The following is a 16,865-nucleotide window of genomic DNA, read 5'->3' as shown; positions in this document are numbered from 1 at the left end:
TCAAAAGGTAAAGAGGTCATGGAGAGATTGTGTGAGAGAATTCCAAAGATGTCAACTTGAACACCATCAGCATTATCATGGCACATGGTTCATGGTACATTTGACATTTACAAGACATTACAAGGCATTTGGCTAACAATACATTTTATCTGCTTTGAGGAATTTGCTGGTCATTCAAATCTTAACATTGTGAAAGGAACAGGGCAGAGAGTTCGGAACTAATGTCCAGTTGACATTAAAAAAGTTAACGTTTGTTTGTAATCAGCATAGCCCTGAAAGTTGAGGGTGTGCTGCTATAAGATGTGACTAAGTGGAAGCATATAGTAAATAAAGAGCAGTGGACCAAATACAGAACCCTGAAGGACACCTTGGGAAACAGATATGGAACAGCATTTACATATTTTGCACTGTTGCACCATTGGTCACTAAAAGCATGGAAACTCACCTGTGACATGCATTTTGTCTCCTATCACCTCGATCTTCATGAAAAGACGTCCTCGTCTCTCTGTGTGGTCCGTTCCACAAAGGCTTGGCACATTCATCACACACTGTTTATGGACGTTCATATCACAGGCTGTGAACACACACACATTTGCATAAAGCAGAAGTTCCCTGATTTCAGATTGACTAAAATGAAAATAATATCTTGAACATAATATTTTAACATAATAGTAACATATAATATTACAATAGTTAATCAAAAGATTACTCCATATACTGTACATTGACATAGAATAGTCCCAAATAACCACTGACCCTAGAACCTCCCCTCGGCAAAAAATAGTTTAGTATGGTACTTACAGTCACATTTCATCCCTTGGTGTATGAGTCCATACAGAAGAGATCCACAGTGGTCACAGAATGTGGGACTGCCATAGGTGTGGATCTTAAACTTGTGCTTGCTTCTAGGGTCCTACACAGATAAAACAATTCAAAAGAAAGAGAGAGAACAGGTAAGGAGATTGAGTCTGAGAAAAACCAAAAGGCAGGAACAGGAGACTGAAGCACAACTAAATGTTCTCAATGCCTCTTTAACATGAAATAAATGTTTCTTTAAAATTCATAATGCTCAAAATTCAATTAATCTGGGCCAAAATGGTATAGATTCCATGGTGATTAACTTCATCATGCCATGTGACGCCAAGTTCATCAAGTTGTGACGTCATGCTGTGACACTGGCCTCTATAATTGTGTGAACTGTACCCTGTCTACACCTAACATGAGTGAAGTGATCTATTAAAAGCAAATATACCTGCAGAGTCACCAACAGTAACTATATAAATCATTCTATTTTTGATGTACTACACAGCTTCTGACAACATGACAAATGGATTTGGACTTAAGTTGCAGAGGGGCATCACAGAAGCAAATGCATCTGGTATAGTCTGGGTGTAAGGGTCAAAATGCCAGGACTGAATTCTACTATTCAATCTTTTTGGAGACAAAAAACTATTTTTCTATATAATTATAAACTCAAGGCAAACATTAGTCAAGCCAGACATCATCTGTAGTTATGTAATTAAAAACAAACACTGACATCCTGAAGAAAAACACAGAGACTGCTTCATAAGGACTAATATTACCTGACATTATCAACAGCAACTTTTATGATGCTTTTTTTTTTTTTGGAGCTTGAGAGCCTCTCTGCTAATCAGAGCTGGGTAGTAACATATTACATGTAATCTGGATTATGTAATCAGATTCCAAAAATTGGTTACACTTTATTTTAAGATGTAATTTAAGATATAACAGTGTAATTATACATTTAAGTCCTGAGTAATATTAATTAACTACATGTACTTACTATATAATTAGGGTTAGGATTAGGGTTTGTCTTAGGGTTACTTGCATGTCATTATGCATAATTAATTGTTATTATAATAGTAAGTACATGTTACGTTTAACAATGACACCTTGAAATAAAGTGTTACCCAAAAATTAAGTGCTTGTAATTAAATTAAATTACAATTTAAAATACTCTGAATCAGACGACAGTTATTTTGTTATTGATTACATGATTAAATATATGTCATACAATAACAATAAATTATTCATAATTTATTGATTCTCCCTAATTTTTCTTTTACATCTTTTACATTTTATTTTCTATTATAGCCTACCATTTATACACATTCAGAAAGTTTTCCAGTTTTGTCAGCATTCACACAAAGATTAGTCACTAGTCAGGAGGCTATAATTACACAGAATATTGAGAGGCCACAAGGCATTTGACCACTGAAATTACAAAACTATTTCAATTTTAACAAGTGTTTTCTCAGCATTTCACCACTGCATCAACTACTGACAAACACATTCTTATTTATTTGAGTTATCACTCAGTAGGTTATTTAACCATGTATGTCTTTGGAAGGCTTTTATCTTTCAGACACATCAAAATGCACAAATTCACAGTATTTCTTATTTAAATGTAATGCAGGCATTCACAAACATTTTTGTCAGCTGAACATCTTTCACCTAATATATACATTTCAATCACGACAACTCTCAGAAGATTTTAGCATGGTGATGGATATGACAATGTTAATGTATTTGTTCTTGGCGGAATAGATCTGCTACGCTGCTGCTGAATTGCTGCTGCTGTTGGTTATTGCTGTTGTTCTAGATTATTGCTGCTGCTGCAAGCAAGTACAGGAACTTGCTACTGCCAATGCAAATGGCGATACGGTGCTGTGAGTATTTAAGACATACTACTGCTGCACAAATAGCATATAAAATAACCCATAGCAGATCTATACAGGTGGAGCTGGGGAAGGTGGAGGGTTTCAGAGAAACTCTGAAAGCGCGCTGCAAAAATCTCAAGTGAATGTTAGCCAGCCATTTAAATGCAAGGCAGTAAGCTCATTGGCTGCATATGCAACATGAACCAATCAGCTTGTGCCAAGTCGTTTAACTCTCAGAATATCATCAGTTATGTTAACCACACGTCAGCCTGCGCTATCTAGAGTTTCATGACTGATCTATACATATTTGAAGTACCCCAGAGATTTTAAGGCAACAAGTTAATAAGTATTACATTGCATGTTCACAGTTCTCTGGCTTTGGTTGGTGGTCACATGACATGCAGGTAAAAAAAACAACAGCAAACTAATTAATTTTACATTGTTTTTCATTAAACTCACAAACCCCCTGCAGTTCCTTCATAAACCTCAGTTTGGTAAATCTTGACGTAATGTTTGATGCACTTCATGTTGTCAGTAACAACAAATGGAAGATTTTCTTGTTTTTTGCATATTTATATCAATTTGGTACAAGATAATACTATTTAAATCAATGTGATAAACGAGTTAGGTGAAATCTTAAAGTAATCAAAAACTAATTTCATGTCATATGAGAGAATTAGAGATCCCCCCCCTCATGTTTGCTTTGGGTGTACAGCAATACACAATAAAGCACTATATAAAATGCCTAATTAATTAATTAATTCATTCATTCATTTTAATAATTTGGAATCAGTAATGGACTACAACTTGTAAATAATTTGTAAGTAAACTTAAATGTAAATCATACAGGTTTAGAAAGTGATGAATGTGAGAAAATGACAATTATTAGGAAACACTTTATTTTAAGGTGTCCTTGTTACAGGTGACATGTACTTACTATTATAATAACAATTAATTATGCATAATTAAATGCAAGTAACCCTAAGACAAACCTAATCCTTACCCTAACCATAAAGTAAGTAGATGTAGTTAATTAATATTACTTAATATTTAAATATACTGTAATTACACTGTAACAAGGAAACCTTAAAATAAGTGTAACCAATTATTATTATTAATATTATTTTTTACTATAAAAAAATTGTGTGTGCATATGTTTTTGTAATCTTCTACTGACTAAGGATTACTTTCTTTTTTGTACTTTTCAGATACAATACAACAGATGAAAGTAATTAAATTGGGACTATGCAACAACACCATATGGCATATTATATAATGGCACATAAAATATGATGCATTTTATGCCATATTCTCTACCTTTGTAAAATGTCTTGAAAAAAGTACAAGTTGTGGCACATTAAAGATTGTGGCTCACTTTTAGTATTCATCAAAAATAAACGTATTTGCTTTAATATGCCACTGCTATGACTTTTTTCCAGATATTTTACAAAGGCAGAAAATGTATCCTACAGAGGATAAATAAGTGAATGTTTTGTTTGCCTTATATCCTCAGCAATGATCAGTTTTAATATTGTTGCTTACACTGTTCCCAACACATTATGAGGATGAAAGGACAATCCAAGGTCTAATCCAATGAGGCCTGAGACATAATGCAAGATGAGTTTTATTTCAGAGGCCTGACCAAAGCCAAACATCAAAGACACTCCCTCCCTTTAGAAAAGCATCTATTATTAAAAAGGCATGAATAATTCATGGATGGTTAAATATAATTAGCTATAATGGCTTACTACAACATTTAACACTTGCATCTATGTTGCTCCGGAAATCATTAAAATGACCCAATAAGTCCATTAAAATCCCACTAAAATCAAAATAGCCATTAAAATCTAATAGTTTGAAAGCCTCATGCCTTCTGAAATTAATGTGCTTTCTCCACATCATCTAAGTTGCAGACAGAAGGACAAAATACAAAGTTCAAGTTCTGTCATCAGTAATGGCCTAGATCCAGGTTTCTCAAACGGAGGTTGATAAGTTGAAGAAAAGCTATAATAATTAATTATATTGAATGTAAAATAAATAAATAAATAAAGAGGGCTATATGATAATCAGGATATAGTATGATTATCAAAACAATGCTGCAAATTTAACAAGCATTTGGGAATGCGCAATGTGCACTAGGTTTACTTTATTTACACATTTGTAACATTTTATATTTAAGAGGATTGCTTGCCAAAAAAGTTGGGGAACCCCTGGCCTAGATGACCTCTCATATGTCTTTGGTGTCCAAGAGGTGGCCATGGATTTTTTTTTTTAAGCACTTAGCACTCACAGTCCTGTCACCAGTACAGACAGTAGCCAGTCGCATATGTTGCAGTAATGAAGGAAATGAACATTGGTGGTAGCCAACTGATAGAAGAAGGTTGGGGTCAATCTTAGCTTGTTATGTATTCCAGCCTTCTTAGCTCCACTTGTTTTTAACAGTGCTGGCAGTGACCTACATTAAGACCACTGTGCAGTTGTAGGGTGTACAGTTGTAAGAGCTGACAATTTAACCTCTCCATTTTATGTCAGATAATGTTGTTGTCACATATGAAAACAATGGAATTAAACAACATAATGATGACACCTGCTGTCATGATGGAGACCTGAGGGGGTAACAAGCACACACACACACACACACACACACACACGTCTGGTTTGCTATCCTCGTGGGGACTCTCCATAGGCGTAATGCTTTTTCTACTGTACAGATCGTATATTCTATTGCCCTACACCAACCCCTTACAGGAAACTTTCTACATTTTTAGATTTTCAAAAAACCTCATTCTGTGTGATTTATTAGCTTGTTTACCCGTGGGGACCTCAATTTAGGTCCCCACCGTGACACGAGTCCCCATGAGTCTGTGTGTATTCAGGTTTAAGTCCCCACCTGAATAGAAAAACAGGTACATACACACACACACACACACACACAGAGATGACTAACGACAGCCATGATTATTATTTTTCTTTTTGTAAAGCAAAATACTTTTATACAATGGCTATAATGGAAAATACTTTTTTGCTTACATTCTTGGTGCTTTAAAGTGAGTCACAATGTACTGCCATTGTATTACATTATCCCAGCTGGAGAAAGCAAAAAATGACAAGATCATGCATAGCATCAAAATCTAATCCACAATAAACTGGGCATTACACGACATGAAGCTAAAGACTATATTGATTCATTTTTTTAAATAATCACCTGACAACCTGGATAAAGCCCAAAGTCAAAACCTGAATGTTCTTTATTTTGATTTCTCTTTGTAGTCTTTGTGGTCTTTTGTAGTCAGCATTTAAAAGTTAAATTTTCTTTTTGTTCTTATTTTTATAGCTCTTCTCTTTTAGTTCTTGTTTAACTCTGGTTTTAGTCTATTTAATATAATTTTTGTAGTCCTTTTTGTGTGTTGTCTTATGTAGCACCATGGTCCTAGATGAATGCTGTTTTGTTTCGCTGTGCTGAAATGACAATAAAGCTACTCTGACTCTCTGACTCTGTTAATGAGTCTTGGCTGTGAGATAATGAGTCCTAACTATCTGACTACCAAGACATATTTAAAGCTGCCAGACAGACATTTAGCCTTCCTAACAGGCATAGGTAAGATGTGTGTGTAAAAGCGGCAGGCAGTAGGTAAGCCACCCAGAACGACCATTACCACCTCGTAAATAAGACTTGTTCACAAAATATCCGCCAGGGGGCGCAAAGGGACACCTTTTTTTGCACCTCTTTTTGGGTGTGTTGACAGTTGTGAGGTAGGTAAAAATAGTTAAATCATAATTTATAAAAATAGAAATAAAAATGAACAATGCACTTAACAGTGGCATTATATTTATGCCATGTAATTAATCTTTGATATAGTAGAACTTGAATACACCGAAAAGTGGATAATGGAGAAAAGAAAAGAAAAAAAATCAGTCATTCATCTACCAATTCTCAGAACCACTTTTCTGGGTGAGGATGCTGGAGCCTATCCCTGCAGTCTTGGACTACAGCTGGGGAAAACATACTGGACAGATGGCCAGTCTATCACAGGGCTAAAACGGCTTATTAATATTATAAAATTCAGGAAATGCAAATAATGCAAGAGATTATATTATAAAGCATACCTGCAGACTCTAACCCTGCATGACAAGGTCAACAAGTCTCTTAAACTATCAGATAATTAGATCTTTTCAGCGAGGTTAGTTCAGGTTGTAAAATGTCATGTGGAGCAATTGATCAAAAACATAATGGCTGAAAAATCTGAAGTAGTTTGTGGCATTTAGAAAGAATGAATGAACGAATGAATGAATTAATCATTTAAATCACAACCAATTATATACTTTCTTTGTGTTAAGACAGATGTAGAAATCTTGTGTACAAAAAAAACTTCTTTTTTTTTTCTCATGACTTTTTTTTTCTAGTAATTTACAAAACATGAACATGCTACAAAGGCTACAAGGGTACAAAAAAATTTCATTTACTAAATGCTTCGGAAAAAACAAACCTAAAAACATCAGAATGAGGGCTAGAAACTACTCAATGGGGGAAAGGCAATGGAAGCATTACTGAAGTGCCAGTTTTTTCATGCAAATATTTTGTTTTAATCCACAGCCACTTGTTGTCCTAGAAGAGATGAGAATGAGTGACTGTCGAACTGAGAAAAGACTAGTTACCTAACTCATCTTTATTCCATGCATTAAATTACTTTTTGATTGCTAATATTAGCATCAGTGTTCAGATCTTAATAAAGACCAGCTTTCATCCCTGTACCTCTTTGATTAAACAGTGCATGGAAATTCTCTCTCTTGGTCAGCAAAAGCATGAACAATTGCACAAATTCAAATTTGAATTTTTGGACCCACTTTATATTAGGTGGCCTTAACTACGATGTACTTACATTTAAATTAATAATTAGTTATAATGCACTTACTGTGTACATACATGTTTTTACATTGTACTTATATTTTTAAAAATACCTATATGTAGTTACATCTGTAATTAATTTCTGTAATTACATTTATAATTACACTGTCGACCCATCCCTTACACCTTAACCCACCCTTAAACCTACCCATACCACCAAACCTGTCCCTAACTTCACCCGTATCCCACCTCAATTGCAGCAAAAGTGTTTTGCAATACAGTATGAACACAATAAGTACATTGTACTTATTTTTTGATGCAAGTACATAGTAGTTAAGGCCACCTAATATAAAGTGTGACCGAATTTTTTAATTACCCTGATCTGATCACAAGCTGCAGGCTGTAAACTGTTGTGATCATACTTGATAATGACTTTCCAACAAACTCTGACACAAAGTAATCTAACTTCATCACAAACCATTGTCATGATGACCAGATTATCAGCCCTGCCAACTCCATAAAAATGATTGATATGTGTGAAGCAGCAGAAATACAACTGTCAGTTGCAATTTGCTTTTGGAGTGAACAAAATAAGACAATGAGTTCCTTTTTAAGGCACAAAAGCAAATGAATATGTTGGAAATATAGGTTCTATATTTTCCCACTCTGCAGGTGTTTGCAAAACTGGCACGTGGTTTCCAAGGGGTGCCTGAAACAAAGACCTGTACAAGAAGCCCAGAATCTCTAGTAATGCCTGCCAGCCAATATCGAAATGCTCTATTAGGGACTGTTAGTGGTGTGGGTACAATAACTGAGATTTGACGCTAGCACGGAGTATAATGTGACAGTGGAATATATTTTAGATCAAAGCGGTAAAGGGAGGGGAGTGGGTGGGCTGTATTTCTTTTGAGGCTTGTGTTAATTAGCCCATTCCCTCCATCCTCTGTAGTTTATTATTAATGCATCACTCAAGGTGTGGCAGCTATAAACCTGACTTCAGTTCCTATATTGCAGTGGATAAACTGGATTTATTCCCTTATAACCGGTACAGGATTGTGTGCGTGTGTGTGTGTGTGTGTGCGATTATGTATGTTTGGGTGCGTGCTATTGTGTGGCAGTTAAAATGCTTGTAATATCTTTGTGAACTAAAACATTTTAAGAGTTTGGGAGGCGTTTCACACAATTAGGAGGAACACAAAGCCTGCAGCATATGGCTTCATTGTGCAATCGCATGACAACAACACAAACAATCTTGAAAACAATTAATCAAATATTCTGACAGTAAATGATTAGTTGATTGCACTTTCCTTATTAATATTGGAACACAAGGACACATGCTACACAAGCTGATGACTTTAGTGGAGTAAAAAGGTTTGTGCTCTTCTTCTTGAGAACAAAATTTGAACTGAATTTAATTGGATAGTGACACCAATTTATTAACACTATTATTGAACTAAAATGAATAAACATTCTACCTTCTACAGGGCTGCTTACAGCTAAACTGAACTCATTTCATAATGTATTAACTTTGCTACACAGGTACTAAACTAAATTTGAGCTGAATAATGGCACAATTATCTTCTGTAGAGCTACTTTACGTTTTAAAATTGAATTTGTTTCAAAATCTTCCAACATTAACACTGTAACTTTACTGTCTTATCAATGTAAAGCTGCTAAATTTTATACACCATAAAAATAAATGCAACTTGACTTGACTCTTATGACAAAGTAAAAACAGTGTGTTTGATACCTTAGTCATTCATTTCAACCATTCACTACCATGTGTGCACACAAACAAGTACATATACATTAGCAACAGACAGGGGGTGTGTGTGACAGACACTGCTTGATGCACTGTAGGTGGTACAGGCAGAGACGTTGCAAGCCAAGGAAGAATATGTATATGTGTGTGTGAGTGTGGAAAAGGCATCTAAATATAGTCCCTGCTGCAGCTGTAGCCTGTGATATAAGGGAAAACATTCTCTGGGTTCAGCCAAACATGGCTACGTTTAGACTGATGCCACTTCCTCACTCAATAGCCTTTACATATTACAGTGACTATTTCATTATTCAGAGCCCCAGTGTGTGTGAAAGGGTAAAGGGCCTATGCCGTGTGTCGCAAGAAAATGCATTACAAAGCTATTCAGATTTTGCTATGCTGCATCCTTATACTCAGGGCTGTCATTAAGCGGGGAAAAGCAGGGAAAGGTGGTAATGATTTCTGGGATCCACAGCCATGGGAGGCCCACAGAGATTTCAGCCTGGGGCGATAGGGACTAATGTTGTCACAGTACCAGCATTTCAGTAGTCAGTAAATACCAGTAAAATTTCATGGTGCCAATTTCAGTACCATACCAAAATCTATTGTAACTGTTTTGTTTTAATATATTTTTTAAACTACTGGAATATAAAAATATTAAACAAATGAAATTTGTTAATTATTAACGCTATTAATACGTGTAAGTAATACATTAAAACACTAGCATGTAGCCTTTAAATATTGTTCAGTTGAGTAAGCACTCCATTAAAAGATCAAATGAAAATTTAGCAACAAAACGAAAAAAAAAAAAGGAAACATATTACAGGTAACAGAACAAAAGCAAGTCACTTGCACTTACACTGCAAGACTTAATGGACAGTTCAGATTTTTTGTCCCATCCATTAACACTATGTAAAAGAAACCCCTGCAATTTCAGATTCCCACTTTTAACATGGTGTGTATTTAGCTGAATTAAAAATAAAACTTTTATTCAAATTATTAATGAGTTAATCAAATTATTAATGGTTTATGTAAAAGGAAATTTATATACAGAAACCAAGCAAAGAGCGCTCCCTTAATAATCAAACTGATTATAATAAATGAAACAAATATCACTTCAGTTCACCTGTAGTGCAAGCTGACTGATTGAGTGAAACATCTTGCTGTTATCAAAAATGATTTGCATCCTGTTTATAATTGTTGGTTATAACGAAACAAATTGTGTGCGTGCAGAGCTCTCACTAAACAAACTCTGTCGTAAAAAATGCCTCTGATTGGCCATTGCATTCGCATGTTCAACAGACATGTCTAAGATTGGCTAAAATTCTCAATGCTGCAAAAACACTTTGTAAATAGAAACCGATGATGCTTTTCATAGAGTTTTGTAAGAAAAATATCCATATGCAAAACTTTATAAACCGTAATCTCTAGCTTCAGCTAACTGTCATTGTCACGAATCCGGTCTATGAACTTCCATTCACTCACCACCAGAGGTCACTCGCTCACTACATTGACTCTCACAACACCCATCACACTGGACTCCATTTCCCATCATTCATTGCACTGATTGCACTAATCACACGCATACCTGATCCTACGCACACATTCCTTATTTAAACCCTGGATTTTCTTTCCCTCTCTGCTGAGGATTGTATGCGCTTATCGCTCCCCTAGCCTTAGCTACACTACAGAGCCCCTGATAGTTTTCCTAGTCTTGTCTTGCCTGTTTAGGATTGTGTTTTCCCCTGCCTGGACTATTGCTTCGTTTTCAGATAACCTCTCTCGTCAAGCCCCTTTGGATACTGTTCGCTGTCGACCGACCCAGGCCCGTTTTGGATTACTCTTTGCCTTGCCTATGATAGACCTGTTTGCCATTGCTCGACCCTGCCTGTATTTATGACCATGCCTTTAAATAACAGCTTGCACATGGATCTGCACGTCTCACGTCTCGTCAGCCCCGTTACAGTCATATTCATGTACACGAGAGAGGGCATTCCAGCGGATGACGTAGAATGTAGGCGAACGCGGAAATGAAGAGGAGAGAGCAAAACAAAACACCAGTCATGAATTAGAAGAACAAAACAAGGATTTGTAAAGAAAAATGTCAGAGGATTACGATATAAGCCAAGAGGAGACTGGTTTGCCTTTGCTAAACAAAGGACATTTTGATTCCTTTGCTCCTGTAAACAAAACTTGGTTCTCGAGAGACTAGCATATTCTCACTGGAGCTTATGCTATGCCTATGTGTCCTGCATCATCCGCTGATTATAAACACTGCTTTACGCACATGCATAGAGCACATCAAACATAAACCATACCAGCTTGATGCACAAGAACAAACCTCACTGATCCTAGTTAGTGGTCTACCGATATTGTTTTTGACAGCTGATGCCGATGCCAATGCCAATATGCATGGCGGCCAATGGCTGACATAAAGCCGATATATATATTTTAATTTTAATTAATATTTAAGAAATTTGAAATAATTTTAAAATGGATTAAAAAATAAATTTGTAAAATAAACATACTTATACTTTAGACTACAAAGTATTTTTTACAAATAAATATTTAATAAAAATATAATAAAAATCTCTCTCGTCATGCAGAGAACATGCGATCAGGCAACATACAAATGCACACTTCACAAGATCTCACAGCTGGATTCGACTAAGTTTGCAAGGTTTGTGAAAACTTTGCAGAAAGAGAACAAAACAAAATGCCAGTCACGAATTAGAAGTACAAAACGAGGATTTGTAAAGAAAAATGTCAGAGGATTTCGACATAAGCCAAGAGGAGACTGGTTTACCTTTGGTAAAGTAAGGAAACTTTGCTTTCTTTGCTCCTGTAAACAAACTTTGGTTCTGGCGTTTGCCGGAAAGGTAGTTTCTTGTGAACGTGTGTACGACAGTTCGTGGAAGTTACACAAAACTGTTTATATAGTTTTAAATATGGATTTTCTTTTTTTTTTTTTTACAAAAATGCATCAGTTCGCTACAGGAGGCCTTTATTCACCCCCGGAGCCATGTGAGGCATATTTTAATATGGATGGATGCACTTTATTTGACTACTTTTGGACTGTTGAACAAAAGCACTCCATGCTTGGACGAGCAAGGATAATTTTTAATATAACTCCGATTGGATTCATCTGAAAGAATAATGTCATATACACCTAGGATGCTGTCACGAATCCGATTCGTGGACTTCCGTCCGACTGCCACAAGAGGTCGCCTCTCCATCATATTGACTCTCACACCACACACTGTTACATATCACTCCGGACTACAGTTCCCATCATCCATTGCACTGATTACACACACACACAGCTGCATCCAATCAGACACGCTTTATAAGCCTTGGACTTCCTCTTTCAGATCCCCGAGTACTGTTTAGCGATAGCTACTCTACGGAGCCAGTTCTACTGCCATAGTTCAGTTATAGTCTTGCCTTGCCTGTTTTTCCCGTGTTCTGATTCTTGCCTGTGTATTTCGGATTTTCCCTTTCGTCTTGTCGTTCGGACTCTGTTTGCTCCTACCTTTGCTTTTGTACCTGGATTATTTCTCTTTGTTTTACCCCCTGGATTATGTCTGCCGTCAATCGACCCATGTGTGTTTACTGGACTGCTCTTGTGACTTGCCCTATATACCTGTTTACCAGTTTTCGACCCTGCCTGTGTATGACCATGTCTATGAATGAAGCCCTGCAGAGGGATGCACCCATGTTCTGATCACTCCGTAACAGAATACACGGCAACGCAAGGATCCAGCAGATTTTCAAACGGACATTGGCCATACAGTGAGGAAAATAAGTATTTGAACACCCTGCTATTTTGCAAGTTCTCCCACTTAGAAATCATGGAGGGTCTGAAATTGTCATCGTAGGTGCATGTCCACTGTGAGAGACATAATCTAAAAAAATCCAGAAATCACAATGTATGATTTTTAACTATTTATTTGTATGATACAGCTGCAAGTAAGTATTTGAACACCTGTCTATCAGCTAGAATTCTGACCCTCAAAGACCTGTTAGTCTGCCTTTAAAATGTCCACCTCCACTCCATTTATTATCCTAAATTAGATGCACCTGTTTGAGGTCGTTAGCTGCATAAAGACACCTGTCCACCCCATACAATCAGTAAGAATCCAACTACTAACATGGCCAAGACCAAAGAGCTGTCCAAAGACACTAGAGACAAAATTGTACACCTCCACAAGGCTGGAAAGGGCTACGGGGAAATTGCCAAGCAGCTTGGTGAAAAAAGGTCCACTGTTGGAGCAATCATTAGAAAATGGAAGAAGCTAAACATGATTGTCAATCTCCCTCGGACTGGGGCTCCATGCAAGATCTCACCTCGTGTGGTCTCAATGATCCTAAGAAAGGTGAGAAATCAGCCCAGGACTACACGGGAGGAGCTGGTCAATGACCTGAAAAGAGCTGGGACCACCGTTTCCAAGGTTACTGTTGGTAATACACTAAGACGTCATGGTTTGAAATCATGCATGGCACGGAAGGTTCCCCTGCTTAAACCAGCACATGTCCAGGCCCGACTTAAGTTTGCCAATGACCATTTGGATGATCCAGAGGAGTCATGGGAGAAAGTCATGTGGTCAGATGAGACCAAAATAGAACTTTTTGGTCATAATTCCACTAAACGTGTTTGGAGGAAGAAGAATGATGAGTACCATCCCAAGAACACCATCCCTACTGTGAAGCATGGGGGTGGTAGCATCATGCTTTGGGGGTGTTTTTCTGCACATGGGACAGGGCGACTGCACTGTATTAAGGAGAGGATGACCGGGGCCATGTATTGCGAGATTTTGGGGAACAACCTCCTTCCCTCAGTTAAAGCATTGAAGATGGGTCGAGGCTGGGTCTTCCAACATGACAATGACCCGAAGCACACAGCCAGGATAACCAAGTAGTGGCTCTATAAGAAGCATATCAAGGTTCTGGCGTGGCCTTGCCAGTCTCCAGACCTAAACCCAATAGAGAATCTTTGGAGGGAGCTCAAACTCCGTGTTTCTCAGCGACAGGCCAGAAACCTGACTGATCTAGAGATGATCTGTGTGGAGGAGTGGGCCAAAATCCCTCCTGCAGTGTGTGCAAACCTGGTGAAAAACTACAGGAAACGTTTGACCTCTATAATTGCAAACAAAGGCTACTGTACCAAATATAAACATTGATTTTCTCAGGTGTTCAAATACTTATTTGCAGCTGTATCATACAAATAAATAGTTAAAAAATCATACATTGTGATTTCTGGATTTTTTTTTAGATTATGTCTCTCACAGTGGACATGCACCTCGATGACAATTTCAGACCCTCCATGATTTCTAAGTGGGAGAACTTGCAAAATAGCAGGGTGTTCAAATACTTATTTTCCTCACTGTATATGCCAATATATGGCCAATTATTTGCTCTTTAACAAGTCCCACGATTGCTGGAGAACTATGTTCGAGAATTTTTAGCTATAGCCCACTACTCTGAATTACCGGACTGTGTTTTGATAAACATTTTCTGTGATGGCATTAATCAACCACTACGGTCTAAGCTTAGACGTGAGGGTCCGCATTCATCACTCAGTCAGTTTTTGGACTATTCTCTGTTGTCAGTCGGTTCCTCATTCACCGTGGGTCTTGCGGAGGAGGAACGCGACATCACATCCGTGCCAATAATGGCGGCTGCAGCGTTTAGTCAATCGCCGGCTCTGGGACATTTGAGTATATTGATCGCAACTCCGGTGATTAAACCCGCTCGTGAAATGGCGGCCGCACCGGAGCGCACTCACATAATGGCGACAACAGCGGAACCCGTTCACAAAACGGCAGCCACAACGACGTTCCGTCATATCACAGCTGCCATTCAAGAGTCAAGTCACGTCACCGCTGATCTTCAAGAGTCAAGTCATGCCACGGATGATTTTCATGAGTTATGTCAAGTCACAGTTGATATCCATGAGTCAAGTCAAGTCACAATTGATCATCAAGAAACAAGTCAAGTCACAGTTGATCTTCATGAGCTAAGTCAAGTCACAGTTGATTGTCATGAATCAAGTCAAGTCACAGTTGATGGTCATGAATCAAGTCAAGTCGCAGTTGATCGTCACGAGTTCAGTCACGTCACAGCTGTTCGTCCAGAGTCTCATCACGTCACAGCTGATCGTCCAGAGTCTCGTCACGTCTCGTCTGTTCATCCAGAGTCCTGTCACTCCCTGTCTGTTGCACCCAGATCGTTGAAGTCAGTTCTTCAGTCTCCCAGACTGGCATCCAGCGTGGAGGACCTACCACTGGTGTCAGCACGTGTAGCTGGTATCCCTAAACCAGCGGTCTCAGACCTTCCTGTTCCTGAACTGATTCCCCTGTCTGTAGCTCTTCCCACAATGGGGATCACTTTATGGTGATATATAACTGCCTGATTGTCCAGTTTCCACTAATGAACCCGAGTGTGAAGTGTCAATCCATTTAGCCATAATCAATGCTCTTGACGTTGAACTATCTGTTTGTTCTGTTTCTACAAATGAGTCTGACTGAATTGTCTGCCAGTGTAGTTTTACTCACTGAGATGTCTACCACTCCAGTTTCAGTCGATGCACCCAATTTTGAACAGTCTGGCTGTACGAATGTAGCTGTTGAATCTAACACTGAACTCTCTGCTGATCTGGTTTCTGTTAACACCAAGTCTAATTTCAAACTACCTGTCTTTCCCATGTTAAGTAATGAACCTGTTATTTGCCCCACTAGTCCAGTCACGACCTCAGAAACCTTACCTGAGCCCCCTGTAGGCTCTAGTAGCCTTGCCACAGCCCAAAGACCCGCCTTTGAACTCTTAAACCTGCCTGTCATGAGCTCAGAAACTACAAATGCACACATGTCTGTGCCGTTAGCCCAGTCAGTGCCAAAGAAACCATTAATGAACTGTCTTTCTGTCCAGTTCCACTCCATGAGTCAGATTATGAACTGTCCGCCCACTCAGTTGTCACCAGGGAAAATATTGATGAACTTCTTGTGTTCCCTGCTACGGTCCCTGAGACAGTGAATGCACTGTCTGTGTTGTCTGTCTCTGCTCCCCTTAGGTCTCAGTCTCTGCCAGGGTCTCCTGATCAGTCTGGTCCTCCATGGTTGTCTTCTTCTCCGTCTGCTCTGGCCTGGTGGTCTCTTGCTTCGCCGTGGTGGTTTTCTGCTCCGGCCTGGTAGTCTTCTGTCCCACTCTGGTGGTCTACTGCTCCGTCTGCTCCAGCCTGGTGGACTCCTGTTTTGTCGGCTCCGCCCTGGTGGGTTTCTGCTCTGTCGGCTCCGTCCTGGTCTCTCCACTTCCTCATGGACCTGGCCCTCTGTCCCTCCCCCTGTTCCCCCCGTTATTGTTCCCGCGATATATTCACTCTTTGTTCACCCGCTGTCCACTTAGAATAATTTTCTTCCCGACCTGACCGTTCCCGCTAAATTTAGATCTCGTTTGCAGAATTTCACATTTAAATTTCCTCTACTAAAAGAAAGAGAGATAGGCTAACAATTTAACGTGTAGTCTGCACAAAATTGTATTTATTATTTTATTCGTCTTGTCAAGAGTCTTGAATTTATTGACG

The 16,865-nt window shown here is 38.3% G+C and overlaps 1 protein-coding gene across 2 annotated transcripts in view; it reads right to left on the bottom strand.

Annotated features, from left to right (window-relative positions):
* The window catches only part of prkcaa (protein kinase C, alpha, a), a 133,667-nt gene that overhangs the window by 46,919 nt on the left and 69,883 nt on the right, over nucleotides 1-16,865 (bottom strand). For both annotated transcript variants that reach the window (XM_058778563.1, XM_058778562.1), the window contains exons 4-5: nucleotides 802-913; nucleotides 446-574 (exon numbers count right to left, since the gene is read on the bottom strand). In XM_058778563.1, coding sequence (XP_058634546.1) covers nucleotides 446-574; nucleotides 802-913 — 241 coding nt within the window. The remainder of the gene's footprint in view (nucleotides 1-445; nucleotides 575-801; nucleotides 914-16,865) is intronic.

Source organism: Onychostoma macrolepis, chromosome 06, assembly GCF_012432095.1.
Source record: "Onychostoma macrolepis isolate SWU-2019 chromosome 06, ASM1243209v1, whole genome shotgun sequence".
Lineage (NCBI taxonomy): Eukaryota > Metazoa > Chordata > Actinopteri > Cypriniformes > Cyprinidae > Onychostoma > Onychostoma macrolepis.
This window is presented reverse-complemented; position numbering and strand designations above follow the sequence as displayed.